Genomic DNA, 17,923 nt, shown 5'->3' on the forward strand with positions numbered 1-17,923 from the left:
CTCGCAAGGTCAGTGACCTGCATGGATATGAATCCAGGGATGTCTCGCTCTTCCCCCAGTAATCCAAAGAAAGGAATCCTGTCAGCAATGTGCAGTACACAACTGGACCAAACCAATGCTTCATCTTCACCCATACTGTCATAGGCCTAGTAAGTTCACTGGACACGATTCACTCGTGCAAGTGAAATGCAAGCGAGGTCTGGCACCTGACGGTGAACTGATTGCCTATTAAGGAAAGTGCTTCGGTTATCTCAGCTTATCGAGATGATTACATAATCACATCACCCCAGATTCCCCAGAGAGCATCTTGAACTCCCCGCAACAAGTCAATTTAGTACATGTACAGTACATACATGGACTAGGAGCGACAGCTGATCCCCATGCCAAAGGAATATCTATGCACCGAGCCTGGCTGCGGGAAGTCGTTCCTTCGCCCAGAACACCTGTCGCGACATCGCCTGAACCGTACGTGCCCATTGGCCAGGAAAACCAGCAGATGATTTGACCTGTTTACAGACCGTCCCAAGCAGATCTACCAATGCACCTCGTGTCCCAAGCGCTTTGTCCGCAAGGACTTGCTGAGAAGACATGAGAAGCGCCATGAGAAGGGCATGTGGTTTCGCAACTCGGGAGGCTACCTGGGACCAAGTTCAACGCCCATGCGGGATGCCTCTCTGGAGCCACAACCACAATCCCAACTCCCAATCCGGGAACCAGCAGCAATGTTTACTGTCGAGAATGACGATCTGCGAGGCGTCCAAACTGCCTCCAGTGAAAAGAGCCATGACGATGGTGATGACACCGCCGAAAAAGGCGGCCATCCCGTCAGTCACGACCAGCCAGCCATGGTGCCCATGGACTTTCGCAACGACATGATCAACCCCCTGACGGAAGATCATGTCGCTTCGCTCTTCTTTGACCCCTCTGTCAACATCCCCGATCCGTCGCTGGATTTTGAATGGCTCTTCGACAACATCTCAACGGATTTCAACTCCGCCAGCGGGAGTTTCCCCGTGGTCTCACCACAGAGCAGTATCTCTGCACCGGGCATCTCGCCGCCGTCATTCCCCATGCAACCTCCCCACATTCGCACCCCAGCTTCATCTCACTCCTCCTCCTCTCCCTGGGTGGCCGTTCGAGCCAACCTGCTGACGGCGTTGAACGCCCTGGCCCCGGAGATTCTCATGTCGTCTTTCTTCTATCCTTCCAATCTGGCCCATTTCTACGACCTGTACTTTGAAAACTATCATCCTCACTTCCCTATCCTACATAAGCCGACTCTGGATCCGATGAACGCGCCTCCTCTACTCATTGCGGCCATTGTGACTCTGGGCTCGACCTTGTCCAGCGACGCAGCTCACTTTGAGACGTCCATCAAGATCCACGATTCCCTTCGTTATATCATCTTTAATGTAAGCTGCCATAGTTCTTTGTTATTTATTTTTATTTTGATTTTTATTTTGAATCCTATGCTGATTACCACAGACTGGAGACTTCGAACCCCCTGCGTCGCTCTGGTGCGTCCAAACGCTGCTGCTGATCCAGGCACACGAGAAGATGTTTTCGACCAGAAAACATCATCAATTGGCACATATCTTCCACGGCGCTATCATCACTGTAAGGGACCGCTAGCTGTCTTCCATGGAGATATCTGTCTAACTTATGCGACAGCTCATGAAGCGAGGAGTGGCATACTCGCAAAGTGCGTCGAATCGGGAATTGACGCCCCTGGAACAGTCATGGCATCAGTGGATTGAAACCCAGTCCTCAAATCGCACCGCGTTCTTTGGCTTTGTCATGGACGCGCAACACAGCTTCATGTTTGGACACACCTGCATTCTGTCGGTGCACGACGTGCGTCTGCCACTGCCCTGTGCAGATAGTCTGTGGGAGTGCGGCAATGTGGAAGAATGGAGCCGGCTGATGCGAAAGACTCCCGAGTCTCCTGGATTTCTTCCCGTCCTAAAAAGGCTTCTGGGGCGTACTCCGATTCCGCCTCACTGCAGCGCATATGCGCGACTGATCCTCCTGCATGGGTTGTTCAGTGTGACGGCCCATCTAAAGGCGAGAGACTTGGCTACCCTGGGAGTTGGACGCATGTCAACCGCGAATTCCCCCCGGATGGGTCCAATCGACACCTGGAAGGATACGCTGGAGAGGGCGATGGACACATGGTCGTTTTCCCTGGTCTCGCGAAGTTCGTCACTGGCGCTGGAGGCGTCCAAGCCTCTTCACCGAATGGCGTATGTGGCCATTTACACCGATATCACCGACATCCACATTCTCGCCGGGGCTCCGTCCTTGCTCGGCAGTCTGCTGTCGGCGAACGACCGATTGAGAGCCACGGCGCGGGTACGCGCCTGGAGCGAGAAGCAGGAGTCGAAAAAGGCACTCTACCACTGTCTGCTACTCATCCAAGAGATCATCTTCACGGGACAACAATATCGGGCCTGCACGGACAACATCGCGTTGCGGCCGTGGTCTCTCTACCACGCTGCGCTCATTCTGTGGGCATACGGGTATATGTCGCGGGAAAAAGCGTCCCCCCAGGAGAGGCGCGCATCGTGTAGCGCGGAAGAGTATCTTGTTCGCATGCTCATGCAGCTGCGGAATGACTCCGACGAGATCGGCAGCGTAGCGCAGCAGACAAAGGAGTTACTGCAAGCAGTGCGAGAGAGTCTGGAAGGGTGCCGGTGGGAATTACTCCAGGAAGCCTACGAGACACTTGGAAGGTTGATTGAGACGTCGACATGACGGCTGTCTTCTATTCTGACACAACAATTTTCGTGTGATTCCAACATTTCTGTATCTAACAAACCCCTTTTCCTTTTTGTTTTCTCCCAAGGGAATCACTTTACAACACCGCCACGCACTCAATCTCAACATCCGTGTTGAGGGGCAAGGTCTTGACCGCGACGCAGCTGGAAATGTCATATGTCAGTGCTTGTTGATCGATTGCGGTTCACCTGAGAGGGACATACGTTCGGCATGGTTTGACATCACCCCAGTACTGCGTGTAGACGGAGTTCATGTCTGCGAAGTCATCCATGTTTGCCAGGAAGACGTTGACTTTGACGACCTTGTCGAGGCTGGAGCCTGCGGCCTCGAGGACATTCGACAGGTTCTTGATGCATTGGTGCTGGATGAATTGTTAGTCAGGCAGGTTGTAACTCCTCAATGCGAGACAAATAAAGATAGATGCGATAGGCTGGTTCCGACTCACCGTGTGAGCTTTGATGTCTCCCTCAATCAGCTTCCCCGTCTCGGGATCCAACGCAACGGCACCGGAGCAGTACACGACGCCATTGGCGATGATGGCCTGAGAGTAGATGCCGGGCAGCGGCTTTGGAGCCTTGTCAGTATAGACGGGAGTCTTGACAGACATGTTGGATTCAGCAGGATTCTAGCTGGAGGCGAGAGAATTTCCAGGAAGCTTCAGGCAATGTGAGTCTACAGTTGACACCTAATCCTGCTCTGCCATATATATTTGTCTACCCCTCTCTACGCAACAGCTCTGGAGCCAATAATTGTGCTCAATGCGACGTTGTCGGGCTCATCCCACGTCGGGAGGGGCAGCTCTGGCAGTGTCCCATTTAGGCCAATCTCGATCGATCATTCCCCACCCGCAGGAATGGATCGATCTGATCTCGACTCCATTTCTCGAGAGGGGTGTCCCCGCGTTAGTCATGGCGCCTCATTATCTGATAAGTCGAATTACCTTACTAAGTTATCTTTTACACCCCGCATTTGGCTGGCCATCCCGCGCAACAGGTGGGGCGCATGAGATGTCGTATCGCGCGAGACAAGACGGCTTTGCAAGTCGTATCGATGCGGCTATTATTATTAAACAATGTTTAAAAAGGAGTGTCGGAGATCATGGCTCACACTTCCCTGTCCCTGCGTGGTTCGCTTATATTTTCCGTCTGCCGGCCGTGCTGCAGCCTTGCTGGATCAAATGGACTGACTCCTGACGTTTGTCTTGCTATTAATTGTACTACACTACATTGCATTTTATTGCATACATACATACATATCCTGCAGTTTATTTTTTTTATTTATTTATTTTATTTTATAGCTCATCATGTCAACCACCGAAGATGTCCCGCAGCCCCCATATCCCCTACACGAATCAGTCCGGGACAAGCTGCACCCGGAATACGTCGCCTTCTACAACAAGTACATCATCAACCAGCAGCAAGTGCACTACCAGCCCGTCGCCGCGTCGCGGACCAGCGGGATTTTAATTCCTGGCGGTGGGCCCGTACTCGAGGTCGGCAAGACGGAGGACATCCACATCAAGCGGAAAGAGACGGAGGGGCCCGATGTGCTTGTCCGGGTGTTCACGCCCAACGGCGACAAGCCTGAGGGCGGCTGGCCTATGTTTTTGTACTTCCACGGCGGTGGATGGGTGTTGGGGAATATCAACACGGAGAACACGGTTTGCAGCAATGTGTGTGTCCGGGCGAAGAGTGTCGTTGTGACGGTTGATTACAGGTATACATATCATAGTCCTATACCGTCATGACGACAGAAAGAAAAAAACTGACCATGTGCTTTGTCAACAGACTCGCCCCCGAACACCCCTTCCCCGCCGCCGTCCACGACTGCTGGGAAGCCCTCCTCTGGCTGATCTCTCCAGACACCGCATCCCGACTGTCCATCAACACGACAAAACTAGCCGTCGGCGGCTCCTCAGCCGGCGGCAACCTCGCCGCAATCATGACCCACAAAGCGCTGGCACGGAAGGAGAGTGAAGGCGGACCCATCCGCTTCGTGAAGCAAATCCTCGTCGTCCCCGTGATGGACAACACGGCCGACGTGACCAACAACTGGTCGTGGCGGGAGTACCAGCACACGCCCGCGCTGCCGGCGCCGAAGATGCTGTGGTACCGGAACCACTACCTGCCGAACAAGGAGGACTGGACGAACCCGGAAGCGAGTCCTCTGCTATACGACGACGACTGGAGCCAGCTGCCCCCCGCGGTGGTGATTGTTGGCGAGCTGGACGTGCTCCGCTCTGAGGGGGAGCAGTATGCCGAGAAGCTGCGAAACGCCGACGTCCCGGTCGATCTGCACGTTATGCAGGGCATGCCTCATCCGTTTCTGGCGATGGATGGCGTGCTGGAGGCGGGGAGGAAGGCGATTACGTTGTTTTGTGAGGCTGCTGAGAGGAGTTTCTATGGTTGATTTCAAATTCTATAATTAATTAGGGACAGTGCCTAGGCAGTCAGTTGGATAACGGAGCGAGTCGTGAGACTTGTTGGGTTATATACTATATACATATATACAGGTGGGTAGAGAAGAAGAAAAGGAAAGCCAAAAAAAATAAAAAAGCGAAATACATCAAATTATACCTGGATATATATAGAGGTGGAATGTGCTTATGCATATAGTTCAGTAGTATAGTTATTTATTTATACCCGTCAATCAATCAGTCCACCCGTCCTTTCTTTTGTTCATCTCGCCTATACAATTTCCCTCCTCCATATCAACTGTCTATATTAGAATAAACAATGGGATCAATAATCCACTGGGCAACGAGTTGAATTGAATAAAATGAAACAAGGAATAAAACTCTGTCATCAAAGTCCGAAGATGGTCATTTCATGCTCATATTGGCTGACCTATATATATATAGGTAATAATTGTCAACGGAAACGATAAAGATGACTGGATTTTGACTACTAGAACAATAGACCTAACTCATAGTATATAATATATAATATAACATGATGAAAACCTATTAGTAGTAATGATTAGAAAAAGAATTAAGAAAACAGGCTAGTGTTTAACACCCCCGAAAAAAAAATCATCATGCTCCGTCAGTCAGTTTCCATCTTCTTCGGATGTTTGTTATCCGGCACTTTGCTTGCTTGCTTCCACGGGTGAGATGGATCACTTCTGACCTAGGAGACTCCCCTCCTCGGCGGTGACAATATACATGTGCATAGAAAGGGAGATATATAGAGGTAGAATGTTGGTGTTGGTGCATATAGCTACAGTCTTAGTTAATAGTTATCTATACCCGTTTGCAGGTCTATCAGGTTGTTCCATCTTTTTATTTATTTAGTTATTTATATTCAACTTTTTGTCCATTCATTTAACTTCAATTGTCTAACTTCGCGTGTAGGTAGCTATAATATCCAGGGAAGAAAGGAGATGATTATGATATCCAAAAAAGAAATAAGAGAGAGGGGGAAAAAAAAGGAAACAGGTAAATACAGCGGAATGGCCCAGATAACAACGAAACAAGCAGACAGACAAACAGGACGGGGCCTTGCGGGGAGATTGGACAATAAACAAAGAAAAGTGTTCTCAAGAAGCCGACGAGATGAGATGACGAGATTAGGCCAAAATGAAACAAGACAGGAGAGATAGATACTGGATGAACAGACGCCATATGATGCAGGGATCCACAAGCAAAGGAAATTGATATCCAGGATGATCATCAGCAGAATAATGCAGACATGCTATGACGGTCGTTGCGTTGCGATGTGTTTGCAGGGAATCAACTGAACAGCTTTCAACAGGCAAAACACCCAAGACATCCATCTCATCTCGTTTCAGCACAGGACAGCAAGCAAAATTCATTTGACGCGGAAAAAAAATGACACCGGATGATGACTATGAAAATCGTGGAAACGAGAGCGAGTCCTCTGACACGTTTTAAGTGGCATGCATGCATACAGACCATAGTTGACAACAGTGGACATCAAGAGCTACTAGCTACTCAAGAGTTTGCCCAACGTACGTCAACAGGTGAGTATGACTTGAATATAACTGATTGCAGTTCGAACCTTTACCCAAGAATGTTCGGCTCTAATTCTCGCATTTCGATGACAAGATGACAGCTACATATCTGATCTGACGACTCATGTCATGTTCTCGCCACGCACCTTGTGAGAGTGGCTTCGCCACGAATCTCCCGCCGAAGACGGCGGCGCGGGCAATGGCCCTGAGGGCGGCGGTGCTGCCCCCCTCGGCAGGGTGGTACTATGCAAGCCTGTCCTCGACGAGCTCGATGCCCGCGGCAAATAGGGGCGCGGAGCGGCGTCAGCCGCAGTGTGAGGATCGTTGGCGAACGAGCGCGAAGGCCGACGACCTTCACCGTTGGCGACGTCCTTCGTCTCCAGGGAGAGATGTTCAAGGGATGGCAGGAGGTCTTGTGTTGTTGGGGTGCTGTTGTGCGGCGTTTTAGTGCTTGCCGAAGTTCGGTAGTGTCCGTGGGAGGTGACGTCGCTGGGGATATTGAGCGGAATTTCGCCCGAGGTAGGTGTTTCATGCGACGGAACGTTCAGTGAAGACCGGGTTGGCGCTTCCCTGTTGGCGCCTCGAGGCTGTAAATTCGCCTCTTTGAGAGACTGAGGCGCCGGTGGCGCGAGATACGACCGACGATGTTGTGCCTGCATCATGCTGATGGCCCACCCTTGGAGATCGACCGGTGTTCGCTTGGCGGCCTGCAGGAATGCATCTTTGTCATAGAGCTCCCGTGGGGTGGGTCGTTCTTCAGGTTTCTTGAGCAAGCACTTGGCTACGAACTCATGCAGAATCGGGGGAAAGGCGTCACTCTTTGGGAGCTTCGGGGCGGGTTCGTGGACAATCTGCTGGAGCAGATCGAGGATACCCATGGGACCGGCACTAGCTCGATCCCCTGCAGATGAGTCGCTCGTATCAAAGGGGAATCGCCCCACGGCCAACTCCATCACGGTCAACCCAACACTCCACACGTCCGACCGAACCGTGTAAGCGCCGCCCTGGATCCGTTCCGGGGCCATGTACGTCGAGGTGCCGACAAAGGTATCCGCGAGCGAGTTTACGGTCTCTGTAGCAACTCCGAAATCGCAAAGTTTGATATTTCCGCGGGAGTTGACAAGGACGTTGGAGGGCTTGATATCGCGGTGCATGATCCGGTGGTTCTCATACAGGTAGACCAATCCCGCCAGGATCGATTCGGTGATCTTGCCAAGAACATCGACTCGAACCGGACCAAACTCCTTAGAGATGCGGTCGAGAGAGCTGCCGACAGACGCATATTCGGTCAGTAAGCATTCCGATGTGATCTATCCATGTTTCACTGCGAAACGGCGGAAGATCGACGTACCCGCAATCCATGTACTCCATGCAGAGTACGATATCGCGTGATTCATTCTGGAAGGCGCCGTAGAAGGTGACGATGTACGGAGAATTGCAGTCGTGTCCTACTTGAAGTTCCCGCAAGATCTGTTTTCGGACATTCTCCTTGGCGTCGACCCGGATAATCTGTACTGCATCAGCGCGTGTTTACTGCCAAGAGACTTGCCACTGTACTGACCTTTCGTGCCATGATCACCTTGGTGGTGGCATGCATGACCTTGGATACGGTGCCGCCATTGCCTGCACCGAGCTCCTTGAGCGTGATCAGGTCCTCACTGCGCAGGTCGAGCTTGAACTCGAGCCCGATTTCCAGGGTATCCGTTCGGTTGCTGTCGGCATTGCCAAGGGCGCCTGGGATCTGCGCGTCGCCTTCAGACGGTTTGGAGGCGGTCTTGGGGGTGGCATTGAGCTGAAGACCTTTCACATTCTTGCGTTTCAGAGTGCGAGCTTTAAATTGTTCCGCCATGGCCGCCGCTGCAGGAGGCCACTCAGCCGGGAGACGGTCGACAACACTGCGGGGACCAGAAGATAGGAATGCAGCGAGCAACTAGGGAAAGACTGGTGGGTTCGAGGAAAGGATGGAGCATATAGAAGGCCGAACTGCCACAGCTGGAGTCGGAAGTCTATCGTGAAGGGAACTGAGGGCTTTTCGGGGTTGGGGTCGGAGGCTAGGTATCTGGCGATGCGACCGGACCCCGAACAACCTCAGTGGCAGAGCGAATTCGCAATCGAACCACCCAGCAGCACACCAACAGGAATTCAACTCTGCTGGAGGATGGAGTGGTGGTCCAGAGAGGAACAGCGGTTAGGTAGGCAAGAGGAGAGTGATGGAGGGCGCTGGCAGCCAGACGACCGGAGCGGGGCCAATCAGAGCGCCGTTGGCGGCGAGCTGGACGCGCCAAACAAACGGCGGCGCGTGGGATGGCGATGGCTATTCGCTCCGGAAGACCAGCTGGGCGGTCGAATCGAGGGCCAGGCTAGAAACGAACAATTCAGCCGTAGGGATGGAGAGAAAGCGTCTGGTTCTGGCGGAGGTGGAGGAGCAAGAGGTTCTCATAATCACCATCGGCTGAAACCTTGGCGCTTTCTGTCGTGACAGCGGTCGGTAGTGGGGAACCTGAGAGTACCGGTACTTCATTCTCACGGAGATTTAGCGCGGGAACCAGGTACCAGTACTTTCCAGCATCACCAGGGGCCTTCGCAATCCTTCTTGAGGACTGGTTTGTCGCAGCTAAAAAAACACTCCAGACTCCTCTACAGCAGGAATCCAGGACAATAGACCGGCAGAAACAGCAACCTTAGTACGAATAGAATAGTCAATGTCCCTCGAATCTGCATACGATATTGTGAGCCCAGGGGCCCGTGCTATTCTGCCATTCATATTGTACTCATTGACAACTATTATTCTACCCCATTCTCGCCAACTCGATGGTAAAAGTATGGTTGATTGTGCTTGTCTGGCGGGGAGTGGGTCGCTGTCAAAAGGCTGCAAGACAACCACGGATACCTGGCTGTGATGTAGGTAGCTTATCCGCAGTCCCGGACCGCCCCAACATTTCAACGAAGATGGCTTCAAAGGCAGCACAGTGAATGAGAGATAGATACGCACGTGACCAGATTCGTTTACTCCGCGTTGAGGCGGTCATTCGTAGGATTCGGCAATCGTGGCTGTTACCTGATCCACTGACCTCAGTGCTCAACCAATCAACAGTAAGATATCATGTGAGAGGTGAAGGTCACCAGCCACACGTGTTCTGGCTCAGCCACCGCTAACTCAATTTGGGACTAGGGCACCCGCCACGCGTGTCGCGCCTTTTTTGTTCCGAAAGGCAAGAGCATCAGTGACTGTCTCGACAAGCACTCGACAGAGCTGCTTGCTCTCCACCCAGCCTTTCCTTCAACTCATACCATCGCTGACTGGAGCAGTCCCGTTGACCTGGTTTCTGCTTCCAGGTTATTCTCACCAATCTATCATTTTCACTTTGGGGAAGGAGGAGAACTGACTGAGAAGACAACCGGCATCATGAGCACCAACGATCTGATTGAAGGCGAGGCCTTGCTGGACGAGGAGGAGAACGATGTTGAATATGATGAGGAGACCGGAGAGGTCAACGAGGACGCTGGAGCCGAGGCTGCTGCCTATGACTCAAGTGAGGAGGATGAGGACGTGGACGAGGACGAAGAGGCTGCTCGAGAGGTAAGACAGCGCCCTTCCAACAGCGCCGCTCGTCATTGTCTGTTGAAACCTGCTGACACGTGTGATAGATCCGCGAAGGTTTCATCGTCGACGAAGATGAAGAGGAGATCGATGAACGCGAGCAGCGGCGTCGAGAGAGGAAGAAACGCCGAAGGGAAGAGCGCGAGCGCGAGGACGAGGCCCTCGATGAGGAAGATCTGTACCTGATCGGGGAACACAATCCGGACTTTCAGCCTCCCACCGGCGAGGTAGGACTGGCCCAGGCCCCCCATATTTAGACAGGTGACTAACCCCGTTTCTTTAACCGCAGTCCAAGTTCAAACGCTTGAAAAGGGGCCACAAAGGCGATGCCGACCGTCAGGCTTCCCAGGGAATCGATGACATGTTCAAATCCGACGAAGAGGAAGAAGCCGAATATGGCAGGACCCGGAGGGGAGCAATCCATGATGAGATGGACGACTTCATCGAAGAGGATGTCTTTTCGGACGAGGAGCGCGAGCGTGCGCATGAAGATGAAGAGATTGCCCGGCCCATCCGGAAGGGCATCTCCGGACTCGCCATCACAGAGGCCGCCGGACTCGACGAGAACGCCCTGGAGGATATGCGTGCGGCCTTTGGCGACGGCACTGATTATCTCTTCGCTCTCGAGATGGAAGAAGAAGAGGAGGAGCGCGAGGAGGAGGAAGAAAGGCAGCTCGACCTCAAGGATGTGTTTGAGCCGTCGCTGCTGGCGGAGAAGATGTTGACAGATGAAGACAATGAGATCCGATTCACCGACGAGCCGGAACGGCACCAGATCGCCCGGAAGCCCTACAAACACGTCACCCTCACCGATGAAGAGTTCCGCGAAGAGGCCGGGTGGATAGCGAATCTGATGTTGCTGAAGAAGCGTATCGAACCCGAACTCCGGGAGCCTTTCCAGCGATCCGTGACCAAGGTGCTCGAGTTCATGGTCACGGAAGATTGGGAAGTGCCCTTCATCTTCCAGCACCGCAAGGACTATCTGATTCACGCCGCTAAAGCGCCTGTGTCTCCGGACCCTAATAATCCAGATGCACCGCAGTACACAATCAAGGCTCAGAAATTGCTCAACATGACGGATCTGTGGGACATCTTCGACTACGACCTCAAGTTCCGCGCCTTCATCGACAAGCGGCATACGCTGCAGAAGACCTACGATAAACTACAGAGCGTCATGAAAATTAAGGATGATATCGTTGACGACATGCTCTCTGCTGCCACTACGATGGAAGAACTCCAGGATCTTCAGGAATATGTGCACTTCCAGTATGGTTCCCAAATCAGAGATTTGAACCTCATGTCGAACGGCACGAACGGCACGACTGGCACAGACGCCGCAGATGGCGCAGAAGGCGCGGATGGTGTGGACGGTACAGATGGCGTAGATGGCAAAGAGACCAATGGTGATACGTCACACCGGCGAAAGACTGGCGTAAAGTCTTTCTTTGAGCGGGTTCGAAACAGCAATGTCTACAATCTCGTACGCGCTTTCGGAATCACGCCCGATACCTTTGCGCAGAGCGTTCAGAAAGGTCGTGGACAGTACATCGAAGACCCCGAGAAGCCGCCGGAGGAGATAGCGGACACGTTTCTGGACTCCGACTTCACAAACGCGTCGAGGGCTCTCAGGGCCGCTAAAAGCATGTTTGCGGAGGAGCTGGTGATGAGCCCCCGGTTGCGCAAAGTCGTCCGCCAGAAATGCTACATGAACGGTGTGGTCGACTGTTACCGCACGGACAAGGGCCTCCGACGAATCGACGAGCAGCACCCGTACTACGAGTTCAAGTACCTGCGTAATCAGCAACTCAGCGATATCGCCCGCCGCCCCGAGATGTTCCTGCGTATGTTGAAGGCCGAAGAAGAAGGCCTCGTCAATGTCAAGGTCCGTTTCCAGGACTTCGACCGGTACCGGGAGAGCCTGCATGGTTACATTACGTCGGATAATCTTAGTGAAGTCGCCGACGCCTGGAACCGTGAACGACGCGAGGTGCTTGACATGGCTCTGGCCAAGCTGGAGAAAATAATGAGCCGCAGCGTCAAAGAGAATATCCGGCAAGAATGCGAGAACCATGTAGCCAAGGAGTGCCGGGAGGCATTCTCTCAGAAGCTCGACCAAGCTCCATACAAGCCCAAGGGTATGGTCCTAGGAACGGTACCTCGGGTGCTCGCTATAACGAACGGGCGGTGCCGGATGAATGGGGAAGGTTTCATCCAGTGGGCTTGGGTGGAAGAAGACGGTCGTGTGGTGGAAAGCGGCCTGTTTGAGGACCTCCGCATGGGCGACAAGGATCGCAATATCAAGGAAGGCAAGGATGTGACGACCTTGGTGGAGCTGGTTGAGCGGCGGCGACCGGACGTCATTGCGGTGGCTGGATACCATCCTGACACCCGGAAGCTCTACAAGCAACTGTGCGATATAGTCGACAAGAAAGATCTCCGTGGTGCCCCCTACACCGACGAAGACGACAAGGAGGTCAGTGATCGACTGGAAGTTGTCATTGTCAACGATGAGACTGCGCGGGCGTATTCCGCCAGTCAGCGGGCCAGGCAGGAATTCCCGATGGCACGTAACTCGTTGTTCGCGTACTGCGTGGGTTTGGCCAGATATATGCAGAGCCCCATGAAGGAGTACGCTGCCCTTGGAAAGGACGTCATCTCGATCCAGTTCGCCCCTGGGCAGCAGTTCGTCTCGGAGGATCTCCTTATGAGGCATCTGGAGAGTGCATTGGTGGATATGGTCAATCTTTGCGGTATCGATATCAATGAGGCTGTCACCGACAACTCTACGGCCAGTCTGCTCCCTTACATTTGCGGTCTGGGTCCCCGCAAGGCTTCACACCTGCTGAAGATTATCAACATGAACGGCGGCGTGGTGAATAATCGGGTCGAGCTCCTAGGAGTTAACGCCCAATACCCCGCGATGGGTGTGAAGGTGTGGAACAACTGTGCCAGTTTCCTGTATATTGACTGGGAAAATGCCGATCCCGACGCCGACCCTCTCGACAACACCCGAGTCCATCCGGAAGACTACGATATCGCACGCAAGATGGCCGCTGACGCCCTAGAGCTTGATGAGGAGGATATCAAAGCCGAGACGGACGAAAACGGCCAAGGCGCGATTGTCAAGAAACTCTTCAAGGAAGAGCAGCAGGACCGGGTGAACGATCTGATCCTCGAGGAATATGCGGAGCAGCTGGAGAAGAACCTGAATCAGCGCAAGCGGGCTACCCTGGAGACGATCCGGGCGGAACTGCAGCAACCGTACGAGGAGCTGCGGAAACAGTTTGCCTTCCCCAGCACGGATGAAATCTTCACGATGCTCACCGGCGAAACGCCCGAGACGCTTTCGGAGGGCATGGTGGTGCCGATGTCGATCAAGCGCATCACGCACGATCACATCGAGGGCATCCTCGATTGCGGCATTGACGTTCTGGTGCCGGAGGCGCACATGACGGATCGCCACGATGTCTCTCCCAGGGAGCTCTATCAAGTCCACCAGTCGGTGCAGGGCAAGATCCTCTTCCTCAACCGAAAGAACTTTACGGCCAACATGTCGCTGCGTGAGGACCAAGTCAGTCAGCCGTTGCGGAAGACAGTTGACCGGATGCAAGGCGAGTGGGACGACCGGCAGGAAGAGGAAGATCGGAAGTCGCTGCAGGAGAAGACCAAGGTTGAGGGTCGCTTCATGCGTGTCATCAAGCACCCACTGTTCCGGCCCTTCAATGCGGCGCAAGCCGAGGAATACCTGGGGACGCAGAGCCGGGGCGACTGCGTTATCCGGCCGTCGTCCAAGGGGCCTGACCATCTGACGGTGACGTGGAAGGTGTCGGATGGTGTCTATCAGCATATCGATGTGCTGGAGCTGAACAAGGAGAATGAGTACTCGGTTGGTCGGATCTTGAAAATCGGCGGGAAGTACACGTACAGCGATCTGGACGAGTTGATCGTGAACCACGTGCAGGCTATGGCCAAGAAGGTGGACGAGATGATGTCGAACGAGAAGTTCCATAATACCACCCAGGCCGCAACTGGTAAGTCTTGTTGTGTTGTGTTTTTAATTTCAGACGCTAATGCCATGACAGAGGAATGGTTGAAGACGTACACGATGGCGAACCCGAAACGGTCAGCCTATGCGTTCTGCATCAACCCGAAGTATCCGGGGTACTTCAATCTGTGTTTCAAGGCAGGCATGAACGCGTCGCTGCAGTGCTGGCCGGTGAAAGTGATTCCGCAGGGCTACGAACTGCAGCGCAACCCGTATCCGGACATGCGGGCGCTGTGCAACGGATTCAAGTTGCTGTTTACCAACATGCAAGCTGGGAAGCGGCGGTAGCGGGAGATGAATTTCGTGGTCATTTCATTCAACCTCATCGAAGTTGGGTCTGGGACTTTTTTATTCTGCATTGTATTCAGGGAGCATGTATCATGTAGTTCTAGCGTTTTTGTGAAATACCTTGAGCTCGTAATTTTTATTACCTTGATGTTGTTATTGGCTTGATGAGAACAGGACATTCAATACAGTACTAAATATCTCTTTTCGAATATGCGTTGGCTCCAAGTGTGACAAAACATCGAATCGCATAATATTAATATTACATTAATACTAGGTAGGGTATTGTTTTTTTTTTCCCGCTTGCGTCTAGGTCGTTCCTCTAACTTATTTAATTCAAATATCCCGACCTCGTAACCGCTGCTCTAAAGAGAATTGCTCCCCGACCCCTCTTACGATATTGATTATCCGCTGTCGATTCAGCAATCCACAAGACTACCCCAGCAAGCGCTCCACCTGGAGACACAAGAACTGCCAGTCCACATCCACCACCGCACGCTCCGCGTCAAAGCATTTGGTCTCTGGGATAATGTTCTGGAGCAGCTGCACGCGGTGCCGCCAGTATGATCGTTGTTGAATGGTCAGGATTTTCGGGATGTTGATCCCGGGGAGGTAATCCAGGATGAGGTACTGGATGTCTATCGGCGGATTGCAGGATGAAGCAGCAGCAGCAGGACCTACAGGACGATGACAATGGTCTGGGAGGGTGGTTCTTAGATAAGGATGAGGATCAGGACGTGATCATGCTGGTTCGTCGACTTTGTCATTTTCACCCTCTCATTTGCCTTCCTGGTCACCTACCGGATGAGTCTTTGCAACTCGGGAATCGTCTCGGGATTGGCGCTAGAAATTATATATACTGTTCTCCTGGGCCTATTACTGGAACAATAATAATAATGGCTCCAGAACCATTTATTTATTTCAATGGTAGATTGCAATAAGGCTATTTATTACTGGTCTATCTCCTCTAAAGCACATCCGTCAGGAGGGCCAGGTTCAGGTCCAGCTCTGCTGCCGCAGAAGGCGTAATTGTAATTGCCTGTACTAGGAGATCCCAGCAGAAGGTATGCCATGGCTGGGGAAGGCCCCTGCGGGTAGCAGTTCCGGTATTTGTTCGTCGGGAAAGGCCGCCAGGTACATCTTCTGCATGTACTCGGCTTCGATACTGGAGGCACATTCGCTGAAAACATCGGGATCGATGTCCGTAGGAGCACCGTCGAGGGCCATGTGTTGTCCTCCTTGGCCATGTCCTCGAACTTTAGCGGCCCGTCCAGGGGCAAGTCCTCCCAGAGATATCGAATTAAACGAGTCCGGACAGATTCAGACTTGACAACTGCCCTCCCTCACTGTCAGCCAGGTCTCACATTGACAAGTTTCCATATTTATTTATTTTTCATTTTTTTCTTCCCCGTCAAAAAAAAAAGGAAAGAAACAGTGTCGATAACTCGGCAACTGACTGACTCGGTAAGGTGTTGACCGGAGGTATAGGAGAAGAGAAAAAAGAAGAGGAGAAAAGCAAAGAAATCTCACTGATTCCCAACAAAATAAAGCGTAAACAAAGACTCCCAAAGATTTAACTAAATTTAAGTATGCATGTATGTGGTACTCAGGCTTATTTGAGATGAAGCAACTATCCTCCAAGGTATAATATCTACATGTATTATAAACCCTAATTGACGTCCATATACATACTACCACACGAGTTATGCCTATATAATACAGTAAGTATGTATGTACAGTCTATATATACAGTACGTAATACAGCCTGCTTGCCACCTACTACCTGCCTGTCTAGCAATACTGCAGCACATCAATCGATATCACAACATATCACAACAGATTCACACTTGCGCGGCGATATTCAGGCTGGAAGCTTAGAAGTCATAGCTCTAGAGCATGACCAATCCGACCATAGCAGCGATGACTGCCATGACACTCGCCACATCGTATCCTGGCACGGTGACCCCGCTGCCATTGACAGTGGTAGTGGTAGTCGCAGTCGTATTCGTATTAGCAGTAGCAGGCTTCGAGGATGCTGATGATGAGAGCGTTGTAGCGGTGGCAGGACTAGAAGTAGCTGCTGGCGCGATCATAATGGTCGCACTCCCAGTGGAACTGGCTCCAGAACCAGAACCAGAACCAGAGGAAACCTCGTTCTTGACTGCAGAGGACGACGCAGTGGGAGACGGCACTGCCGCGGTAATCATAAAAGTTGCACCAAAAGACAAGACATCAGATCCATCTCCATCTTCACCATCCATCCCAGCAGTTCCATCCGCATCCCCCGTCGCAGCAGCCCCCACCGCAGAGACAACAACCGTGCTAGGCGCCACTGCTGCACCGCCATAGCCAGGGAGATAGCTCGGCGAATAGGTCGCCGTCCCCGTATATCCCGGACAGGCCGGATCGTCGTACCTGGGCGGAGCGCGGCCGCCGCCGCAGTCTGGGATGTCGCAGATCTCGCCTGTCGAGGGCACGTACCAGATCAGGATGGCTTCGTGGTACTGGTTGACAGTGGTCGAGGAGGTGCAGCCGCTGAGGTCGGTGCGAGCGGAGGTCATGCCGAGGAGGGTGGCCAGGAGGGCGAAACAGAGAGTAAGCTGTTGGAGGCGAAGCATTGTGAATACCTTTGTGCGTATGGTATTTCTTTAAACGAATGAATAGGATATATGGAAAAGTATGTATATGGGTAGCGAGAACGAGTGACACCGATATAACCAGCGACTGACAAGGAAATAAGCACCTCCCAGTAGAAAGAAAGAAAGAAAAAGAGAAGAAAAAAGGACGGCTTAATAATAATTAATTAACAGCCAGCAGAGCCGCAAGACAGCGACCTGGATAAATTTAATACCAGGTGGGTACAAAAAATAATCGTCCCAACAAACATTCTTCCAAATCATACTACCAAAAGCTGAACCTTGACATACACTACCCTAACTCCCTACTCTACCTAGGTAGTGGCTTTTGACTCGCTACATCCATGGCAGCCTGATTCTACCGTGGAATTGAACAAAGGGCCAAGCCAATCTAGACTCTGGACGAGGAAAGTTAAAACATGTCACCAAGAACGACATTCCTTTTTTCGGTAATTTCTTTGGTAATAGTACGGAGGAATTGCAGTGGAAATTCTTCTACTCCGTACGCTATCTGCCTAGGCCCTAGGCATCTATCTAATCTAGTTATCCAGGTACATGCAGTAGGGAGTATATGTATGCTTCGGTCCGGGCACTACTCACTAATTG

General features: G+C 52.2%; 7 protein-coding genes across 7 annotated transcripts; 3 read left to right on the forward strand and 4 right to left on the reverse strand.

Annotated features, from left to right (window-relative positions):
* Positions 1–380: 380 nt before the first annotated feature.
* VTN77DRAFT_9219 (uncharacterized protein) lies at positions 381–2,754 on the forward strand (the record flags this gene model as incomplete). The annotated part of the gene is made up of 4 exons (XM_069425803.1): positions 381–465; positions 517–1,412; positions 1,486–1,617; positions 1,672–2,754. 4 exons carry the CDS (start codon positions 381–383, stop codon positions 2,752–2,754), a joined length of 2,196 nt encoding a protein of 731 aa, XP_069274080.1.
* A 100-nt stretch (positions 2,755–2,854) lies between these two features.
* Positions 2,855–3,385, reverse strand: VTN77DRAFT_9220 (uncharacterized protein; the record flags this gene model as incomplete). Its single annotated transcript, XM_069425805.1, has 3 exons — positions 2,855–2,921; positions 2,982–3,139; positions 3,224–3,385. 3 exons carry the CDS (start codon positions 3,383–3,385, stop codon positions 2,855–2,857), a joined length of 387 nt encoding a protein of 128 aa, XP_069274081.1.
* Positions 3,386–4,081: 696 nt separating this feature from the next.
* On the forward strand, positions 4,082–5,187 carry VTN77DRAFT_9221 (uncharacterized protein; the record flags this gene model as incomplete). The annotated part of the gene is made up of 2 exons (XM_069425806.1): positions 4,082–4,494; positions 4,566–5,187. 2 exons carry the CDS (start codon positions 4,082–4,084, stop codon positions 5,185–5,187), a joined length of 1,035 nt encoding a protein of 344 aa, XP_069274082.1.
* Positions 5,188–6,872: 1,685 nt separating this feature from the next.
* On the reverse strand, positions 6,873–8,599 carry VTN77DRAFT_9222 (uncharacterized protein; the record flags this gene model as incomplete). The annotated part of the gene is made up of 3 exons (XM_069425807.1): positions 6,873–8,016; positions 8,102–8,259; positions 8,312–8,599. The coding sequence occupies 3 exons, from the start codon at positions 8,597–8,599 to the stop codon at positions 6,873–6,875; spliced, it is 1,590 nt and encodes a 529-aa protein (XP_069274083.1).
* Positions 8,600–10,156: 1,557 nt separating this feature from the next.
* Positions 10,157–14,684, forward strand: VTN77DRAFT_9223 (uncharacterized protein; the record flags this gene model as incomplete). The annotated part of the gene is made up of 4 exons (XM_069425808.1): positions 10,157–10,330; positions 10,399–10,578; positions 10,641–14,382; positions 14,434–14,684. The coding sequence occupies 4 exons, from the start codon at positions 10,157–10,159 to the stop codon at positions 14,682–14,684; spliced, it is 4,347 nt and encodes a 1,448-aa protein (XP_069274084.1).
* Positions 14,685–15,116: 432 nt separating this feature from the next.
* Positions 15,117–15,908, reverse strand: VTN77DRAFT_9224 (uncharacterized protein; the record flags this gene model as incomplete). Its single annotated transcript, XM_069425809.1, has 3 exons — positions 15,117–15,393; positions 15,483–15,524; positions 15,727–15,908. 3 exons carry the CDS (start codon positions 15,906–15,908, stop codon positions 15,117–15,119), a joined length of 501 nt encoding a protein of 166 aa, XP_069274085.1.
* Positions 15,909–16,570: 662 nt separating this feature from the next.
* Positions 16,571–17,299, reverse strand: VTN77DRAFT_9225 (uncharacterized protein; the record flags this gene model as incomplete). Its single annotated transcript, XM_069425810.1, has 1 exon — positions 16,571–17,299. One exon carries the CDS (start codon positions 17,297–17,299, stop codon positions 16,571–16,573), a length of 729 nt encoding a protein of 242 aa, XP_069274086.1.
* Positions 17,300–17,923: the final 624 nt, after the last annotated feature.

This window comes from Rasamsonia byssochlamydoides, assembly GCF_041956645.1.
Source record: "Rasamsonia byssochlamydoides strain NRRL 3658 unplaced genomic scaffold VTN77scaffold_84, whole genome shotgun sequence".
Classification (NCBI taxonomy): Eukaryota; Fungi; Ascomycota; class Eurotiomycetes; order Eurotiales; family Trichocomaceae; genus Rasamsonia; species Rasamsonia byssochlamydoides.